Source organism: Sycon ciliatum, chromosome 5 (assembly GCF_964019385.1).
Source record: "Sycon ciliatum chromosome 5, ocSycCili1.1, whole genome shotgun sequence".
Lineage (NCBI taxonomy): Eukaryota > Metazoa > Porifera > Calcarea > Leucosolenida > Sycettidae > Sycon > Sycon ciliatum.
The window spans coordinates 14,010,474-14,030,790 of record NC_088647.1 but is presented as its reverse complement, the minus strand read 5'-3'; the positions used below and the strand labels follow the sequence as shown (position 1 = coordinate 14,030,790).

The window sequence follows — 20,317 nt, the reverse complement described above, 5'->3', positions numbered from 1 at the left end:
CAACACAAAAATGCTATCGTCGCCTATCGATCATTCTCCTCCATGACGTCACCGACTAGCTAGCTGCTCTGGTGATTTTTGATTTTTGAATCTGCAAAAGGAAAAAAATATTTCCCTTTGTTCTTGATTATTTTGTTGGTTCTGCGGTAAAAACACAGTGGTAAAGAAGTTGAATTTCGTTCCATCTCTGCCCGTCGCGTTGGCCTCAATCAGCTCCTACAATGGCTGAGCCGGGCCTACCTCCTGGCGACAGAGCCGTTGACGCTCAGAAATGGACTGGTACATCGTCTACACCCGCTCCTGCTCCAGCAAGTACCATTGGTGCAACAATTGGTGACCCTAGCTCCTTTGGAGGTCTATCTGCATTGCGTGGAACTGCTGATCTGAACCTGTCTGGACTGTCGTTCTCGCCGGCTGCATCATCTACGTCCGGGTCGTCCCTGGGAACTATTGGTCTAGCTGGTAGCACGGACGTTGGTGTCACTAGTTCACTGACTGCCAACACAGATGCACTAACTGGTACAGCTACAGGCGCTACTGGTCTGCCTTCTGTGGCTGCTGGCAGCGTGGTATCTTCTTCAAGTATTACTAGCACAGGCGCAGGTCAAGTACCAGTAAATTTCTCCATTCCAGCAATGCCCGGGCCATCACCCGCCTTGCCCGGCGTATCGTCACTGGCTGGCCCGACATCGGCGTTTGCGACAAGTGGCATTTCCACGCAGCAGCCGGCCACGATGTCAATGGCGCGATCGGCCAGTCCTGATCTGGCACGTGCTGCGCCTGTTCACAGTACCACCGGTAGTTACTTCAGCACAGCGCATGCACCAGCAGCACTAGCAACAGCAACAACACAGCCATTGCAAGGCGGTGTTGGCCAAGGTAGCGGCGCACACCGACACGTGCCGCTCATTCCGGTTTCCACCGGCACGCAAGGCTTTCAGCCACTCACAGGCTTGGGGACTTCCCCAATGCCACCGATGACGACGTCATCAATGGTTGGAGTGCCGGCACCTCCAGTATCATCGTCGTTCGGTGCGCATCAAGTACCGCATGCGTTAGTCGCTCCACTACCAGTAGGCGCCGAGTCAGCAGTAGCAGCTGCAGGAGTGGAAGAAGCATCTGATCAAATGCCATTGCTAGCTGCACTGGATCAGCCAGCAAAGAAACCGGCGCCACTGCAGCACTGGTTCTTCTGCAAGACTGGCGAGCCATGGACACCGTTCTCTCTGTCGGATTCCTCACGTCTTGAAGCTGCGTATCAGTCAACCGACAGCAACGCTGGATCGACGACGAATGATCTTATTCCAACGGATGGTGGACGTTATGATGTTGACTTATCGTCTCGATTACGCCACTCGGTGTTCTGGAAAGAAGAAGCGTCGGAAGTTCGCCGCTGCATGTGGTTCTACAAGGACGATGCGAGTGGACTGTTCAGTCCCTACAGCGAGACCTTGTCCGAACGCCTGGAGGTATGCTGTGTGCGTGCGTGCATGTGTGTGTGTGTGTGTGTGTGTGTGTGTGTGTGTGTGTGTGTGTTTGTGCTTGCTCTGAAAATTCTGCCGACTTGTGTGATATGCGTCGTAGTCCTCGTGGACAGCACATGCACACATCACTATACCTTATGTCATGAACCTTTGAAAGTTTACTCCACACATTCTTTTTTGTGCGGTAGATCTTGTGATTATGGGATTGCTCATGCATTGTTTGTATGTATGGTGGAGGTATATACATGTACAGGCGGCTAAATTTCACCTCACACCGCTGTATATTTGTGTACTTGTATAAATGTGTGTGTGTGTGTGTGTGTGTGTGTGTGCGTGTGTGTGTGTGTGTGCGTGTGTGTGGTTGCAGAGTGAATATCAGCAAGGCATCAAGTATAACGTGTGGCAGCGTAAGATTGACCTGCCCGGCGGACAGCGCGTGGTGATGCACAATGCAGAGCTTGTGGTGGACTACGCCGCACCGCCAGCCCAGCCCAGCGTGCAGCAGTTAGCCGGCGTCGTGGAGCAGCGGCCGCGTGTTGTGCAGCGCGGTCTGGATGAGACGGATGAGCTGGAGGACGGCGAATCCCTGGACGTCGGTCACCTAGTCTTCGTAGTCAACGGCATTGCGGCCGGTGATCGTCGTGATATTGTTGCTCACGGTGAGTTTGTCTGAAAGTCTCTTTTACGGGCAAAATAAAACACAATGAATGGAAGTGCAATACAGAAATTGGTAACAATAAAGAATGAAAACATGCAAATCCAGTACCCCATCTGGTAAAAGGGGAGCGATTGCTCTCGCACGCCTTCGCTCTCCTTATTTTCATTTTGGGCGCACTTTTCGGCGCGCACCTTGAGAATTTCGAGCGCGTATCCGCATCACTATGAAGTGCATTCTGCAAACACTCAAATATTTCGGAACTCGGCTTTCCCTGAACGGAATTGAGTAATCGAAAGGTCTATTCGCATTAGAAAGTTCTCAGCTGTCGGCTCCAACAAATCGGAAGTCGATCCTAGGTCAAATAGTGGAGTTACGGCACTCGTAAGGTATTTTACGTCCCGTTGCAAATTCTCACTATCGCACTTGGGTGGCAATCATTATTATTTTGACATAAAGGATTTCCCGCTGTTGCGTGACAATCATGTCGACAGTCCGGGCATGCATAGACCTGTGTGACGTCAGGCAAAGGTCTTTAGCGGTCAGCTACAAAAGAAAGGAGCGCTCTACCATGAATACTACAAAAATACCATGGATCTTAGCGAATTGTCTCAATTTCCCGTTGCGCGTGTCTTCCCAGGGCTATACTCCCCTATAGTGCCACTGCAGTAGCACTCCAGCTGGTGAAAATCCCACTGGTGTGTTCCTCTTGCCAATAGCTTTCCAGAATGCCTGAGATTCATTGCAAAATTGATGAAGGGAAACTGAAGTTGTGGTCCGAACAGCTTCCCTTTGTAGGGCGTACGTCAATTTTCCGGAATGAATTTGGCACCTATTGGATATTGAATTCGATTGGGGTATGGCAAGATGTTGAAAAACCCGTATTGTGATTTGTGCTCGCCTTGGGTAGATGAGGTGAGCGATTTGGGGGGGGGGGGGGGGGGGGGGTGCTGGGGACTGCTCTCCCACCACTCTCCTTGAGAGGATAGCCAGAGTGATTGTTCACTCCCCTGGATTTTTCTTACACGAAAGTCTGCAGTAAAACTAAGGATATTGAACCCCAAAGCAAAAGTAATCGGTGTAATCGGTAAGTTTATGTGGCGTTTGTGCCTGTGATCGACATCGAATGTAATTATATTGTGGATGTGTGCATTGTGGGTATGAATGTACAGTAGGTTTCCCTTAGCGGATGCCTGTCAATACAGGACACCTCTCAACACAGGATCAGTCAGACCTCGCTTGTCCAGCCCTCTTTTATCCGGATCCCTCGTCATCCGGAAGAAAATAGCTGGTTACAGATTTACAGCACACGTGTTGAATCCAACATAACCGGTGTTCGGTTATCCAGTTCCCTCGCCTATCCGGACATTTTTTGTGGAAAACGGATGTGTGCGGTTAATCGAAGTCTGACTGTACCTTTATATTCAGGACACTGTTGTATGGTCATGGTTGTTCCCAGTTAGCAGGCGCGTGCGCCGGTGCCCTTCAAGGGGGGTTTCCGGGGCGTCCCCCGAGAAAAAATTTCAAAAAATGAAGCAAATCCTGCATTTTGAGCGAAAAAAGGGGGGTTCCGGGCACCCAGGAACCCATACGGGGCACGCGCCTGGTTAGGTTGCAATACCTTCTGTAGTCAGTACGCATCTCTATTCAGTACAGATGTGTCTGGTCCCTTGGGTGTCTGTGTGTAGAGTTTGGTCTTCCACTGGACTTGTATGTCTCTCTGCACCTATAACTGTATGTGCTGTACAGCATGTATTATGTGTATTGTGTGTACTGTGTGTATTGTGTGTACTGTGTGTACTGTGTGTAGTGTGTGTAGTGTGTGTAGTGTGTGTGGTGTGTGTGGTGTGTGTAGTGTGTGTAGTGTGTGTACTGTGTGTAGTGTGTGTGGTGTGTGTGGTGTGTAGCGTGTGCAGTGTATAGTGTGTGTAGTGTAGTGTGTAGTCCCCACTTCCTGTTTCTGCATTGCTTTGTGGAACAGCATGTGCTGTGAAAGTGTGAATGTGTTAACTCCAACAACACCCAAACCCATTGTGTAAGGAGACAGTTTGTTGGTTTGTTGGAGAGGCATCATGGTCCAGAAAGGAGCAAAGGTTGATATGATCTGTGCATCAAATTAACACTGATGCGTATGTGATACCTTTGTACCTTTCCAGGTGACATGGCTGTCACACCAATAGTACATGTATCTATGATGTGTTGTCAACATGCTGGTCATCCACAGTGTTCACACCTAGCTGATATCTTCATGTTTTATCTCCTTTCCCAATGTGGAGGCATCTATCACCATTCCCTCGTTGTAGTACATGATCTTGCTGACAGCTTATGCACTGGTGTGTCAAGTTTGCAGTGCTGGTGTGATAGTCGCCAGTGTGATGAGCACTGCTGAATCTGTCACTTCTGCAGTACAGTCAATCAGTCTACCTAGGTTGATGTGCTGGCTAGCGTTCAGTAACCCTTGAGACCAGATGATGTGCATTGTGTCCTGCCTGTTGCCGTCTGACAGAGCTGTTGTCTGAGAGAGGTTGTGGGTCATGAGGTGTCCTTTTGAGCGGAGCTGTTCATTCTATGCTTTCCTAGCCTCCCTTGTGGCTTAGTCCAGGCATCACCTGGTAGTCTGTCCCCCCTGCTATTATAGAACACTGAATCCCCCCGATGGTACCATCACTGTGCATTTTGAATTGCAAACGATCTCTGCAGTATTTGTGTTTCTGCTGGTGTTTGCTGCAGTGGATGACTTCCGTCAGTCGACGCAGTGCATGCTGCACGAGCACTTCCCACTGCGCGCCGGTAAGCGTGTGGAGTTCCTGCCAGTACAGTGGAGCAGCAGCTTGCGTGGCGATGACATTGCGGTCGTGAAGTAAGTGAATCGTCTTTGGGGAGCTGAGAAATCTTCTATGCATTGCTTTCGTGTTCATCTCATTAGATATCCTTAGCTAAAAAAACGTTAACGTAAACGCAAACCTTTCCGTACTTCGGATCGTTCAAGCTGACTTTTCCCTTAGCACAATGTACGTTATAGTTCAGACGAAGTAGTCGTGACAACCATGGCGATATGAATTTTCGTGGAAACAAGTGCGGGAAATTCAAAATTTTGAACCAGGGATAAGTTTGCTGTCGTTTCGAACGAATACCTTGGCGAGGTCTTTCACTCTGGAATGGCAAAGGCACGGCGAAAATGAGTTTTCGATGTTCCCAGGTCTTTGGAAAACCTTTCCTATACGCAGCACCGAAGACTGTAAGAGTTCTCCAGCTCCAGCACGTCTGGGAGAGGCCGATGAATTTCTTCCTCAGGAGTGCCGCAGAACCGGTCCTTTGTTTCGTAGATGGGATAGAGGGTGAAAGGCACGAAGCAGAGGATGCAGACATTGTCAACTGAAAGGCAAAACTCGCCAAAAAAGCTAAATGTCACAAGAGGAACTTCCGAAGCAAGCTTGACTCTGATCTCGATCTGCACGTGCTTTTTATCTCCCGCCAGTTTATACAAAACAACGCGAGTTTTTGCATTTTTTGCTGAATTACCATAACCAACGTCGGCCCGTTATTTTGAGCTCTGTAACGTTTTTCCGTTACCCGATAACGTCTTTTGTCACGGCTGGGAGTGAGAACCGTAAAAGTTAGCGTTATCGTACTTTTGCTAAGGATCTCCATTGTTAATTCTTTGCTGTCAGAGACTTCCTAGATTGATCTGTTTGTGTTGAAATAACGTGTAATATAAACGGTGAATGATTGAGTCTGCCCATAATTCTTTTTTTCCGTATTCGCACGAGTACATTACAGTCGTCCCTCTCTAATCCAGCACTTTATAAACCAGCACCCTTGATAGACCAGCACAATTTTCAGTAGCCGAAATGTCCTCTTCATGCACATTGTGGCAGTACCCTCCCTAATCCAGCAGATTTTCCGTGGCACAAATGGTGCCGGATTAGAGAGGGACCACTGTACATGTATAGTGATTATACACACTGTACGAGTTTGTATTTTCACCTCTGACATCAACAGAGATGGAGCTCTTTTTACTTGTCTTTACAATTTCTGTTTGTGTTTTGTGTTTTTGAACGTGGCTTTGCGATTCACCAGAACTCTCGCTGGCGTGCAGCTTGTTCAAATCGTTCTGTTTGGTCTTTGTGTACTTTTTTGTTATGTTGTTTTGTTTGGGGCTTTTTTACGTATCTGTTACCAGGGAATTGGAAAGCACTAGCTTGCCTAATTGCGGTCGACTTCGTAGCTACAGCAACTCTGCGTTCATGGATATTATGTTCTACTCCAGTCCTGCGTATTGTCAGGTACGGTTGTGTGTGTGTATATGTGTGTGTGTGTGTGTGTGTGTCTGTGCGTGTGTGGTGTGTGTGTGCCTGTCTGTGTGTGGTGTGTGCGTGTGTGTGTGTGCGTGTGTGTGTGTGCGTGTGTGTGTGTCTGTTCGTGTGTGTGTCTGTGTGTGTGTGTGTGTCTGTGTGTGTGTGTCTGTGCGTCTGCGTGTGTGTGTCTGTGCGTGTGTGTGTGTCTGTGCGTGTGTGTCTGTGCGTGTGTGTGTCTGTGCGTGTGTGTGTCTGTGCGTGTGTGTGTATGTGCGTGTGTGTGTGTGTGTCTGTGCGTGTGTGTGTCTGTGCGTGTGTGTGTGTGTATGTGCGTGTGTGTGTGTGCGTGTGTGTGCGCGTGTGTGTCTGTGCGTGTGTGTGTCTGTGCGTGTGTGTCTGTGCGTGTGTGTGTCTGTGCGTGTGTGTGTCTGTGCGTGTGTGTGTCTGTGCGTGTGTGTGTCTGTGCGTGTGTGTGGTGTGTGTGTATGTGCGTGTGTGTGTGTGTGTGCATGTGTGTGCGTGTGTGTGTCTGTGCGTGTGTGTGTCTGTGCGTGTGTGTTTGTGAGTGTGTGTGTGTCTGTGCGTGTGTGTGTCTGTGCGTGTGTGTGTCTGTGCGTGTGTGTCTGTGCGTGTGTGTCTGTGCGTGTGTGTGTGTGTGTGTGTATGTGTGTGTGTGTGTGTAGTGTACTGTGTACTAGTATTTGTTCGGATGTAGAAGAGCAGGGTGTAGAAGAGCAGGGTGTAGAAGAGCAGGGTGTAGAAGAGCAGGGTGTAGAAGAGCAGGGTGTAGGTACAGCAAACCTGTCAAGGCAGCCTGTCATTTCCAACCATTTGACCCTGTATATGGGGAGCACCTGAGCGTGGGGATCAGATTTTGGGGTCCCAGTATTTTTCTGCATATTAGCCCATAGCTCATCTTTTTTCCCTTTTAATTAACTGGCTGGTAGTTGCTAGTTCCCTTCTGAGTTAACTAGAAGCCCCTGCCCGTGATAAACAAGGTGTGCATTGCTGTGTTTGTGTCCCTGCAGTCTATCCTCAGCTCTGTTGCAAATGAAATGGAACGTGTGCTTGAGCTGTTCCAAGGTCGCAATGCTGGCTTTACCGGTGATGTTTCTGTTGTAGGTCACAGTTTAGGTGAGTATGTTAGGATAGGACAATGCTTGGGCAATACTTGCATGTCACTATGGCTTCATGGTCGACTGTTTTGGTCTGGTGTTATGCCGGTGCTTCCCCTTATGTAAACTGGATTTATCCTGCTGCGAGTCCTCAAGATGTGACCGGCTCTGCTGTGGGGCTGATCGAAGATCATGGTTCTTGGAATGTGTTTGCCATCTCTATCTCTGCCTCAATGTCTGTCTATCTCTACTCTATCTTAATGTCTATCTATCGCTATTTCTATCTCTAGCTCAACGTCTATCTATCTCTATCTCTACAGTTCACAAACAGCAACAATGCGACCAGGTCCTGCCTTGCCGTTACTCGGAGTTTCGTGTCTGAAAACTCTGATCAGGCGGCATATCTCTATCCTCTATCTCAATGTCTGTCTTTCTCTATCTCTATGTTGTATCTTGTTCTACAGGTGCGTGTATCCTCTTTGATCTGCTATCACATCAGGTAAGTGTGTCCCTCGTACCCATGTTGTATGTATGCTACCGGTATGATTGTAGTGATTCTTGTCACTGGCCTTCCATCCTCACTTGTATATATACACTTCGGGTTTGGTTTGCTGTTAGTAACTGTCTCCCGGTCTGTGTTCCTCTCTTTCCGCTTCTCACTCGTTTCTGTGCTCTATAATATTAGGGCTCCGCAGATCCCAAGCTACGCATGATGTCGCCGGCCTCGTCTGCTCGGTATGTTTGTGTTCACGTCGTAATGTGTTGCTTTAGTGCCGTTCACTGTCATCCTCCATCAAGTCTTACCTACCCAGTGAATGGTATGGCCTCCGGGCCATGCCAAGGTGAAATGAGTGAATGGATGAATAAATCCGCAGTCCGCACCCTGTCCCCATGTATGCTCCGTTCTTGGCTAGCTTGCTCATGTGCTGATAGCTCTTATTTCACCGGACCTAACTGTGTTCATCGTGGGATACGGTGCTTATCTGTTTGAAACAATCCCTCACTGCTCTGCAGTACAATGCGGCCTGTTGACCTGGAGGACGAACTATGGACAATGTTTCGAAAAAGACCACCAATTTGTGTGACCTTGCATTTGTAATGTTAGAAGAATGTGAACCCCCTGGTATTACTGCCATGGAGCCGAACTATGTTCAAGTATTCCTACAGAAACAAGAAATTCGTGACTTCAATCGACTTGTCAGTTCTGGTGAATGGAGCTCTGAAAAAGACTAGCGATGGTGACTGCTAGTACTCATACGGTGCCAATGTATTTTGTAAATAGTGTGCATTGGGAGGCTTCTGGTTAGCACCGTCCATGCATATTCAGGCTGGCTGCCTTTAATTTCATTGATAACAGGAACAGGAAGCGCTGTGCGCTGATGCCTGCATGCAATCACTGTTTGCAGCTTCGTGCTGACCTAGTAAGGTCTTCATTTGCATTTTTATGAGACATGCAGCAGAGTGGCGCAGCGGAAGCGTGCTGGGCCCATAACCCAGAGGTCGATGGATCGAAACCATCCTCTGCTAGTCTTTTTCTTTTTTTCTTCTTTTTTCAGCGGGCACCCTGCCTCATTTGTGCATACATGTTGCAAAACATAATAGAAAACAATACAAGGGATCACCTTTCTTGTCTTTTTTTTTCTTTCCTTTTTCACATGAGAGTTCTATGGCCGTGTGGTGTGATGGTGTTGTCTTCTTCTCCAACAGACCCTCCATGCACTCGTCGCGTACCTCACTTCATGCAGGAGGTGCCAGCATTGGTGAAGAGGATGAAGACCAGCAAGACGGCGCCGAGAGAGGAGAGGTTCAAAAGCCACCAGCGCTCACTATTGATGAGGTGCTGAGCAAATTCGGCTTGCAGAGCTTTGCTGAGAAGTTTGCCGCCGAAATGATCGACATCGAAAGCTTTGTAAGTGCGCTGTGCTCTCCTGTGCGCCTGTAGAATCTCACTATCTCGAACGGTTGGGAGTCTTGGGACCATACCAGGCAATAGGGCAGATCAGCACTTGGTGTGAGTGTTGCTCCAGATTCTGGTGTCCCCCCCCCCCCCCCCCACCCTCGCGACCCTGGTATTGTGAGTATGCCTGTGGTGGCTTACTGCAGTAGTGGCAAGGGAAATGCAACATCAGGCAAACTTGCCACCACTGCATAGTAGTCTTTTAATACAGCAGGGGAGAAACAGTTTATGCCGATTACTGGTCATTTACTCGTTATTGTTGTACTCGACACTCGCTAACAGTGTAGTGTGTGTGTGTGTGTGTGTGTGTGTGTGTGTGTGTGTGTGTGTGTGTGTGTGTGTGTGTGCGTATTGGTGAAGTTCTTATCTTGGTGATATGCACTGTGTAATGGTAGTGTACTGGACTAATTTAGTAATTGTGGAATGGTGCAGGTTGTTTAGATATGACATCCAGCATGGTGGGGGCATGGGTTAGGTCAGTCACTGTCAGCAGTGCCATCATGAACATTACACTCTTTCACAGGTACAGGATTGTCAGTTGTCATTTTAACTTTCAAGGCATGGCTCTTGATTCTCTGGACATGATAGTTATGTAGATCTGTGTGTACATGGGTATTTTCAATCATTGCAGAAACAGCTGGCCGGTGATGACCTGAAAGAGATTGGAATTCCTATGGGACCGCGCAAGAAGCTCATGACTTTCTTGCGTGAGCACATCCAGGCTGAAGAGGTAAGTGTTATGGCTGACTTCGCTTGTGTCTTGCAGCTCCACATTTCTACTGTTCCCCTTCTCTTCCTTCTCCCTTCCCTCCGCTCAGACTGTCCACCTCCTCTCTCTCACAGTCACCTGGAATTGCTCAGTAGCAATGACATCAACTGTTCTGAAGTAGTATTTGAAGTGATCAAGGGGAGACCATCATGACTTTTAGGAGAGAATGGGTCTAGACCATTACATGTACTTCGAAGTACTTTTACACAGCAACATCATCTACACCATCTCAGCGGCGAATGGCAACACCATCTATATGATTTTCTTGTTTTGTCCTGTTTACGGTGTCTGTTTTCAGGCATATCAGCGTCACTTGCTGGATGTCCAGTCGCGCAAGACAATAGCTGAAGCGGCACGCCGTGAGGCAGAGCGAGTGCGTACTGAGCAGGCTGCCGCTGATGCGCAACGCGAAGCCGAACAGCAAGCAGCGGGTTTGAGACCTTTCACGTATCGTTCATCTGGTCCCGGCGTGGGGAATGTGTTTGTCGACTACCCACAGCTGTCGTTTCTGCTGCGCTCTTTCTTTGCTGTGGGCTCACCAATAGCCATGTTCTGCTCATTGCGGTAAGCTTCATTTCTCTCTCTTCTCTCTCTGTCTATCTATCTGTCTTTCTCTCTCACTGATACATTCTCTCTCTCTCTCTCTCTCTCTCTCTCTCTCTCTCTCTCTCTCTCATTCTCTCGCTCACTCACTCGCTATCACCCTCTCCCTGTGTATATGTGCGTATGTAGCCAGACATGACACACCGATATCCCTTTCCTCTCTTCATGTAATTACAAGAGCTAAAATTGTTGCACGGTCCATGTGATGTCTTAGTGTGGTTGCCTCGATAGTTTGCTACGTTTTCTTTGCTCTGCGTGCTCGCTGTGACACTGTCCAGGGGGATCAAGCTAGGCCCCTCGTTTCATCTTCCAACTTGCCCAACCTTCTTCAACATATTCCACCCGGTGAGTATGTGCTTGCAACAGTAGATACTACAGTCGTGGCCAAAAACAATCCGACCCGCTCTAGTCACCAGCAGCGCTGTGTTTCCATTTCATTTATATCGTGCACAGTCCAAAACCCATCCGAGGGCCGCAGGGGCCGTGATGAGCCTTGGCGCTGCTTTCAGCTCACGAGTCGGATTTCTTTGGCCACTGCTGTAGATGTGTTTGGTGTTGCTGTCAACTGCTGGAAGTACTATGGCTATGGGTGGTTTCAACTGGTTTTAATTGAATTCTTTATTCTGTTCTGCTAATGGTTGTTTTGTAGTGAGGGATCTCGTCTGATTAGATGGAAGGCGTTGGCATCAGTTTTATTGTGTTTTCCTATTGTGGATTTTCTGTGCATTTGGTCGATTCTTCGTACTGACCGGACTGTCTTGATTTGTGCTTTATTCACCTGAATATGACTGTGACTGGCATGCTGTGGTGGCACACTGTGCTGAACAACCGTGGACAGTATGATCCTATGGTAAGTGTGTTGTGTGTATGTGTGTATGTGTGCATGTGTGTGTGTGCATGTGTGTGTGCGTGTGCGTGTGTCTGTGTGTGTCTCTGTGTGTGTCTGTGTGTTTATCCGTGTGTGTGTCTATCTGTGTGTCTATCTGTGTGCATGTGTCTGTCTGTCTGTCTACCTGTATATGTGCACGCCTGTATGCATGTGTGAGTATATTGGGGGATTATGAGTGCAATGCAGTAAAACTAATGGCAGTGATCACCCGATTGCGAGCTGGAAAGTTGGAACCTGACGTCCATTGGTTTACACAGTGTGCTGGCTCTCCATCATCAGTACAATCATGTTCTTGTATGTTTGCTGTACAACATTTATCCTTGCAATTTATAATTCTGCGATTTCGATAGAGAGACCAGGCACCTAAACCTACGTACATGTTGGTTACATGTAACAAAGCACTTCAGTGTATGCTGCATTTGCAGCGAGACGGTGGCCTCCTAGTTCTAAGTTGTGCCTTAACCTTTCGGCCCCTGACGTCTAGCTTCAGGTTAAACTTGAACAGTTTGTTATACAGTACTGCCAGCATCATTCTGTTGAACACACAATTCTTGTCTCGACTTTGCTTTTGCTGGGGGGAATGTTGATTTATTCTTGCCTTGCTGCCTGTGCTGTGTGTTGTATGTTAGGCATATCGTGTAGAGCCCTTAGTGGACGCAGCCTTGCAGTTCCCACCAGTACAGGTGCCTCATCACAAGGGACGCAAGCGAATGCATCTCGGTAAGCTGACAGTGTGTGTGTGTGTGTGTGTGTGTATGTGTGGTGTGGGTGTGTGCATGCATGTGTGTTTGTGTGTAGTGTTTGTGTGTGTGTGTGTGTGCATGTGTGTGTGTGTGTGTGTACGCGTATGTGTATGTTATGCTCGTGCCTAGTAATATCTCCTTTGCCCGGCTTAGAGCCCTGTGCTAAACTAGTTCCATCCACCATTACTGCACACAATGCATTAAAATATAGCGCAGATTGAGTAGCTATACAGCTACAGTATATCATGCGTGGTGCTAGTCATAAGCCTAGCTCCCACTACAGTCTTACATGACTTGTACACAAACCGGACTGTTGCCAGCTGTTGCAGAGCTAGCACAGGCTGTAAATCATGCTGTGTACCGTCGGTGTGTGTGTGTGTTTGTTTCTTTTGTCGACTGTTGCAGAGTTGCGTGAGAATCTCGGTCGCGTTGGCGCTCAGCTGAAGAAAAACTTCATGGAGAGTCTGCGCCAGACCTGGCAAGCTGTGCAGGAGTTTGCAGCGAGTCATCGCGCAGGTACTTAAAAATACCCCTGTACAAAAAAGCTGAACATCATTATATCATTGCAACCATTGCTCATACATATTTTCATGGTCATGTATAAGACCCATTTTCCACCACAACTGCATTTCGAAAAGAATTTATTCACATTTAGTTCACAGAATGATTTCCGAACATGATTAACTTTCTTTTGCAACCTGTAATACCTGCACATCTGTCCTCTCAACCCATGGTACACAATCATGCTATTGCCTGTACGTAGATCATCTGTTGAGGTTCTGTTCTCCCCGTCTTTGTAATCAGGTGCTGAGATTCAGCAGTCAGCAGCTGAGGACATGGCAGAGCTGGAACGCGAGCGGCGCCAGGTGGAAGAGGAGCTCAGCAAGCAGGAACTGCCATCCCCGACCGTTGATGACCAATTCCAGCTTCTAAACGGTGAGTACCGGTGTGTGTGTGTGTGTGTGTGTGTGTGTGTGTGTGTGTGTGTGTGTGTGTGTGTGTGTGTGTGTGTGAGGCTGTGTTGCGTGCAACGTGCTTGCACGAGTCTGAACTTGGCATAGATGTATGACTTAGTAGTGTAACTAGTGTTGATGCACACCGGTCCCGAGTAGCACAGTATGCTGTTGATCCCAGCTGTATGGGGGGGATCTTTCAACTTCAGTTCATGATCCATATTCTGTAGACTGCCTGTCACTGCACTATGCCCTATTACCGGTATTACCCATAGGATTATGATACGGTAACACATACTAGTAGAACCTATGATGCTAGTAATATTTATTATGTCCTACTTCGTGTGTGCAGTACCGCCCATCGGCATACTGAACAATGGCGAGCGCATGGACTACGTGCTGCAAGAGAGGCCGTTTGAAAGTTTCAACGAGTACATGTTCTCCATACAGAGTCATTCCTCATACTGGTAAGGCTGTGTGCTCTATGCTGTGAGCTCTGCGCTGTGTGAGTGAGGGGTAATGGTGGACGGTGGTAGCACGTTTAATCCGACCCCTGGCTTCTCGTGCTTCAGTGCGAACACAGACGTATCTGCTCTCTTACACCATACACTGAGTAGGCACTTCCGTGGTCGTACTGAAGCATAATGTGCGCTGTGTGTGATTTCGGGATTTTCTAGCTCTAATTCATACGCGTCCATGTACGCGCTCGTGTGTGTGGTGTGTGTGTGTCCTAATTCCCTGGGGAAATTTCTAGTCTACCGGCTAGGTGTAGGAAGCGGAAGTGTTTTCTTGCATTCACACTACTTCTTTTTCTCTGCTTTCACTGTGTAGGTCAAATGAAGACACAGCTCTGCTGATCCTTCGACAACTGTTCACAGGAGAATCTGTGCCAAGCACACCAAGTGACACCAACATCTTTCGCTGAGTAAACCAACAACAACAACAACCTTCTTGTCAGGATGTTACTTGCTTGCTTCTGCGTAATAGCTCTGCCTAGTTTTTACCTTTAGTTACGCTGTTTACTGTTTAGCTGGCATGGGTAGCAGATTCAAATCCTCCAACTTGACACAAAATTCATACAGCTTTTATCATATTTCTTACCTACTCTCAATCTGTAGTGTGTAGGCGTGTATAGTAGTGAACATCAACTTCCTAGTTGCGTGACTGTATATATTTTCAGTAAAAAATGTCAATAATGATTTCTGATCCATGAGCTTCTCAAGTGTCACATTCGTACAAAACGAAAATGAAAACATGACATGTTTACAATTATTGCGTGGCAAACCTAGAAGCAGTAATATGAGAGGGGGTGTGTGGCATTCGGGCTGGCTAATCGGATGGCTGTCTCATCAAGATCAAGACGCTGATTCCAAAGTAGAAGAGAAAAACGGGGTAGAGAGCGAGGCCTTTCCGGCGAGCAGGCTGACTGTCTGAGATGAAAGCAAATGCAGCTGCAGAGCACAGGAGCGATATGAAGCGTACGTAACATTCACACACACATGCACCCCGTGTAAACAGACACACATATATGCGAGCACACGCACAAACACACGTACACACATGCACACACAGGGCATGCGCAAAGGTAAACGGGAGAGGTTAGTATGCCGCAGCTGACGAAAGGAGATAGATGATGTACATCAACACTAGAAACTAAGTAACATACAGGTCAGCTTGATGTCAGCTTGATTGAGGGCTTCTTTCGGGCAGGGAAAAGAGCTAAGCCCTGCTGACATCAGCATGTATTTATATTTAATACTCTAATTTCAGAAATTTCCGGTGCTCAATATTTTCGGTATGAGGACAAAAGGCCAGGTTAGGTGAACAGAAGTTTTCGATGCAGAGAAGCAGTTCCCTATTGGATTATGTGTGTGTTAGTGTTTGTTCGGTGTATTGAAATTTTAGGTATGAAACAGATGCACCGAAAGTACCGAAAATAAAAGTACAGGTGGAATCCTGATAATTCGAACCTCGAAATGCCAGGAAAAAACTTCTAACTAGCCGGACATTCTAATTATCCAAACATGAACCCACAACACAATATGTATATCATGCTCTCATGGTCACGCAGAGTTGCGCTATGGACCTTAGACACAGATTTCACGGATACTGAACTGACCAAAACAGTGTACAGTGAACTTCGAATTACACTTTGTTAACTTCGAATTATCAGCACAAATCCCACACATTTTCAAGTGGAATCCGTGTTGAACTTCGAATTAACCGGACATGTCTGGTTCGAGGTTCGAATTTTCAGAAAAAATTATGTGGGAATCGTATTGACAGAAATCGGTCCTGGAAAAACTTCTAATTAAGCGGGATGTTCGAATTAAGCCATATTCGAATTATCAGGATTCCACCTGTATACCGAAAATTAGTGAAATTACAGTATTTACCTTACCATGGCATTGTCGAGTGAGAGACGAGGCTAGCTTGGATCACAACTGAGCAACATGTTTACCTTGCACTAATTCCAATACGATAAATGAACACACACATGAACACACACGTGCACAGATACACACACGTGCACAGATACACACACGTGCACAAATACACACACGTGCACAAATACACACACGTGCAGACACCCACCCACCCACACACACACACACACGTCGCCTTACCGACAATAGCCCAGACCAAACCAGCAACAACAACCACCAGCTTGATGAAAAAGAAGAACGTTCTCATAGCGGTTACAGTCATGAAGTCCAGAATCTCACACATCAGCAAGGAAATGACAAGAGGAAGTAGGCAGTAGCCAAGTGCACAGAGACTCTGGAAAAATGACCTGCAGGAAAGCATGGCACACACACACACACGCGCACACACAGTTGAGGTACCTTTTCGGACCCTTTCTCAAGTTTCAAATTTCGCGGCACTGCATCGTGTACGATAAAATCACGAAAATCACCAAATACGGGAGCTCGCCAGAGCCAGCGCTCATTTGTTAATGAATGGACTGTAGATGGTGAGACTGATACATAGACACACAGAGTGACAGAAGAGGTAGAAGAATGAGAAAGTGAAGGAAGACTCAGGTGATCAGTATCCACCCACTAAACACATGCGCACAAGCACGCACCCACGTACATACCCACACATATGCGCGCGCACACACACACACACACACACACATATACACACACATTACACACACACATTACACACACACACACACACACACACACACACACACACACACATGTGCGCGCACACACACACACACACGCGGGCGAAAAACACACACAGCTATGCTCCACTTACAGGGTTCCACCAAGCAGCTTTGAATTCAATGCCACGATGAAGGAGCCAGCCCACACGATGACAAACACCTCCACAAACTGCGGGTTGTGCGACTCTTTGGTCACCTCATCCACTTTCCCACCATGAAGAAGACTGGATGCCATCAGACAAGGAGCAGAGATGCAGGTGGCATACGGGAACCAACAGAATGCACACACACACACACACACACACACACACACACACACACACACACACACACACACACACACACACAAACACACACACACATACACACACACACATAGCATACAAGATATCCCACATCACAACAGGAGCATAGTGCAACAGCACCGCAAAGGCATGGACCGCCACCAACATTGCTACAGTAGTACAGAGCACAATGTCGGTGCATGCAAATCAAGCTACTGACCTCCGGGCTGCAACGCCTTTGCTATTCAAGCAAGTCTGGCCAAATGGGCTAGAACTAGAAGCCCAAGCAGCAGCAGTATCACACAGGTTCACAGGGTGCTAGAGTGACATCATACAGGTTCACAGGGTGCTAGAGTGACCATGCCTGCTGCATGCATTACCTTCCCTGAATCTTGACAGTGGTCGACTGCACATTTGTAATTGTAACAAGCAAACTGAAAAAGTCACTTGTGTACTCAGTCATAATGATCTGCCCACACCAACAATGACATGTACTAGCATACTAGCTGTACACACCACACCAACAATGACATGTACTAGCATACCAGCTGTACACACCAGACCAACAATGACATGTACTAGCATACTAGCTGTACACACCAGACCAACCATGACATATACTGGCATACTAGCTGTACACACCAGACCAACCATGACATATACTGGCATACTAGCTGTACACACCAGACCAACAATGACATATACTGGCATACTAGCTGTACACACCAGACCAACAATGACATGTACTAGCATACTAGCTGTACACACCACACCAACAATGACATGTACTAGCATACTAGCTGTACATACCAGACCAACCATGACATATACTGGCATACTAGCTGTACACACCAGACCAACAATGACATATACTGGCATACTAGCTGTACACACCAGACCAACAATGACATGTACTAGCATACTAGCTGTACATGTACTAGCAGTAGTAAAAAAAAACAGTTGTAGCGCTGATCACCTGCTTTATCAGTACTTACATGGCCATTACAATACACAGACATAGTGGACCCCAAAGATCCCCTGCACAACGACAAGAAGAGGAACACAAAGAGAAGACAATGCAACAAGAATCAGCACAATACCACACTGGTATGCAGTCACCACATGCTTAGAGTTACCATGGTTACCCGGTGAATATCCAGAAGTTACATAGCATTACAGTACAGCTTCAAAATTCTGAGCGGCGCCTCCTCACGCAGCTTCATTTTACATGATTCATTCTAGTGGTGTGCACGGATAGTCGGGTACCCGTGCTATTCGCGAGGACCTCGGGTAGAAGGGTACAGAATAGTACCCGAAAACCCGAAGTCGCAGATGACATCGTGAACAGTGCACGTGTACAAATTCATGTAATACTTCGCATGTCTACCCAGTGTGTACGGGAAGGGGTGCATTGTGGTGTTATCATGGAAACATTACCCGGCCGGGTACCCGTGCTACCCGTGGAAAACTGCCCGAACCCGATAACCGAAGAAAATGCTACCCGACTCAGCCCTAATTCATTCATAGGCAACTTGCCAACAACTACAACTACAGCTTATTTGATGTTGTGTGAACTGCAGTGATTACAGTCAACTTGGCTAATAACGACTGCGGATATAACGACAATTCGCGAATAACGACAGAATTTCCATGCCCAGAGCAAAGTCCCATCCAACTGTAACACATATAATGAGACTTCGGGTATAACGACACTTCGCGAATAAGGACCCTTTTCTGATGCCCCGCCGCGTGTCGTTATAAGCGAAGTAGACTGTATTTGAGTGTAGGTCAGTTGCCTAGGAATGAATCATTACAGTAGAGTACAGTACTAAACTACCGGTACTCTACTAAGGGCGCGTTCAGACTACCGTGAACCCCGTCAAACCGTGAATGCCGATACACCGTGAAGGACATTCACACTACCGATAACAAACTAACGTTACCGTTAAGTTTTCAGCTCTCACGCGGCACTGACAAGGGATTTTCCCTTTTTTCCCAGCGCGCATGCAGCCTGAGCACTTTTTTTACTGCCGGTAAAAGTTTACTGCCGCAGCAGCCGCGGCAGTAAAACTCTCCCACCGGTAACGTGCCAGTAATGTCACGTGATCAAATCACCTTGGCGACTTTCCCAATCGGTCACTTTTTATCGGTAGTCTGAACGCGCCCTAACTCATGTCCTCCATGAACAAGCCTGCAGGAAATAGGGATCGCAATGCCGGCTACGGTGGCACCTACCAAGTATGCATGCAACAACAACAATGACCATTATAATGGCAACACCAGCAACAACAAACAACCATACCCAAACATTACCAGCACAGAGGGGAGGGGAGGGGAGGGGAGGGGGGGGGGGTGAAATGTGATATTTTCAGACTGCATACTATGTAGTATCCATGGCTCACAAAGTCACAACACTGAAACAAACCTGCACTCAGATACAGGAGATAACTAGAGGCTGATAGGTACACGTACTGCACATGTACTAACAAGACACTCATACAGCCTTACATGAAGACCAAAGGGGCATAGTACGGAATTCTTGACAAACATGCAAGTGAAAGATAGAGATATCCTGTGTATCACACAACTTTCCGAGACATGTTGCTCTCAGACTTACAGTCGTACAGTAGCTGTTTACTCCGCCGAGGAAAGAGGACATGTGTAAATTTGTAGCCGACCGCAGTCACATCTCGCTTCTGCAAAGCACGTATTATACAAAAGAAGACAAAAACCTCATGAAGAATCGAGCAAATAAACAAGTACTTGGAAGTGGAAAAGGGTGAGCCAGCACTCGCCACGAGTCTTACCAGTGTGGTCCATACTGGCTCGTCGAGTGTGCCGCTATCCTCTGCTTTCTTGCTGGGCTGAGGAACGGTAATATCGCCCTCCAGGCCGTCAAGAGGCAGAGAAATGTCAGCTTCTTCTTGGCTTGCCATTTCGAATGTCGAACAACAATGAAGAAGCTGCACGTTCAAATATTTTGATTTTCCCAACAAGCTGAGGTGACGACATTGTGACGTAATGATTACGGTATGTGTACGTGTGGAGCAACGCGCTGAAACTCGTAAAACGCGGTCTCTGACGGATGACGGCCGCGATTTTGTCAACTCGAATTTTTTGGCTATTCACACAACCATGCATGATATGAGGGCCTAGAGACAGACCTATTCAACTCCCTGGTTCACACCATTGTTGTACCTTTGTTATAAAAAATTAATAATTATAATGTTGTCCCTGGCCTGCAGCCTGGCCATAGCCATAGGTATGTGCACTGTGATAACAAAATAACTAAAAAATTGTGGTAGGGCTTCTTGTCCATGACATGTGTGTATGCCGTGGAGTCTCAGCATGCACCACTCTCCGTCAAAACTTATTCCATATTTTCAATT

General features: G+C 47.3%; 2 protein-coding genes and 1 non-coding gene across 3 annotated transcripts; 2 read left to right on the top strand and 1 right to left on the bottom strand.

Moving 5' to 3' along the window:
* The first annotated feature begins 124 nt into the window (after positions 1–124).
* LOC135817712 (phospholipase DDHD2-like) lies at positions 125–14,738 on the top strand. The gene is made up of 17 exons (XM_065330947.1): positions 125–1,469; positions 1,852–2,143; positions 4,870–4,999; positions 6,323–6,425; positions 7,466–7,571; positions 8,017–8,051; positions 8,238–8,287; positions 9,260–9,461; positions 10,141–10,239; positions 10,577–10,842; positions 11,160–11,226; positions 11,720–11,731; positions 12,400–12,490; positions 12,919–13,029; positions 13,318–13,449; positions 13,819–13,933; positions 14,298–14,738. Exons 1-17 carry the CDS (start codon positions 222–224, stop codon positions 14,389–14,391), a joined length of 3,153 nt encoding a protein of 1,050 aa, XP_065187019.1. The 5' UTR covers positions 125–221; the 3' UTR covers positions 14,392–14,738.
* Trnam-cau (transfer RNA methionine (anticodon CAU)) lies at positions 9,008–9,079 on the top strand. The gene has a single exon. It is a non-coding gene; the product is annotated as a tRNA-Met (tRNA).
* LOC135817713 (protein YIPF6-like) lies at positions 14,365–19,896 on the bottom strand. The gene is made up of 6 exons (XM_065330948.1): positions 19,736–19,896; positions 19,546–19,624; positions 17,924–17,966; positions 16,737–16,868; positions 16,094–16,260; positions 14,365–14,917 (listed from the first exon to the last, which is right to left on the bottom strand). The coding sequence occupies exons 1-6, from the start codon at positions 19,862–19,864 to the stop codon at positions 14,796–14,798; spliced, it is 672 nt and encodes a 223-aa protein (XP_065187020.1). The 5' UTR covers positions 19,865–19,896; the 3' UTR covers positions 14,365–14,795.
* Between the last annotated feature and the right edge of the window lie 421 nt (positions 19,897–20,317).

What these genes read in the sequence shown, in the direction of transcription:
- LOC135817713 (XM_065330948.1), bottom strand. Translation starts at nt 19,864, where the DNA reads ATGGCAAGCCAAGAAGAAGCTGACATTTCTCTGCCTCTTGACGGCCTG. An exon ending in TAAACAGCTACTGTACGACT is followed by an intron (nt 17,967 to 19,545) that starts GTAAGTCTGAGA and finishes GTCGTTGTGCAG; the next exon opens with GGGATCTTTGGGGTCCACTA. An exon ending in TTTGGTCTGGGCTATTGTCG is followed by an intron (nt 14,918 to 16,093) that starts GTAAGGCGACGT and finishes TGTGCTCTGCAG; the next exon opens with CTGCATTTGCTTTCATCTCA.
- LOC135817712 (XM_065330947.1), top strand. Translation starts at nt 222, where the DNA reads ATGGCTGAGCCGGGCCTACCTCCTGGCGACAGAGCCGTTGACGCTCAG. An exon ending in TCGTGATATTGTTGCTCACG is followed by an intron (nt 2,144 to 4,869) that starts GTGAGTTTGTCT and finishes TGTTTGCTGCAG; the next exon opens with TGGATGACTTCCGTCAGTCG. An exon ending in GCCATGTTCTGCTCATTGCG is followed by an intron (nt 10,843 to 11,159) that starts GTAAGCTTCATT and finishes GACACTGTCCAG; the next exon opens with GGGGATCAAGCTAGGCCCCT.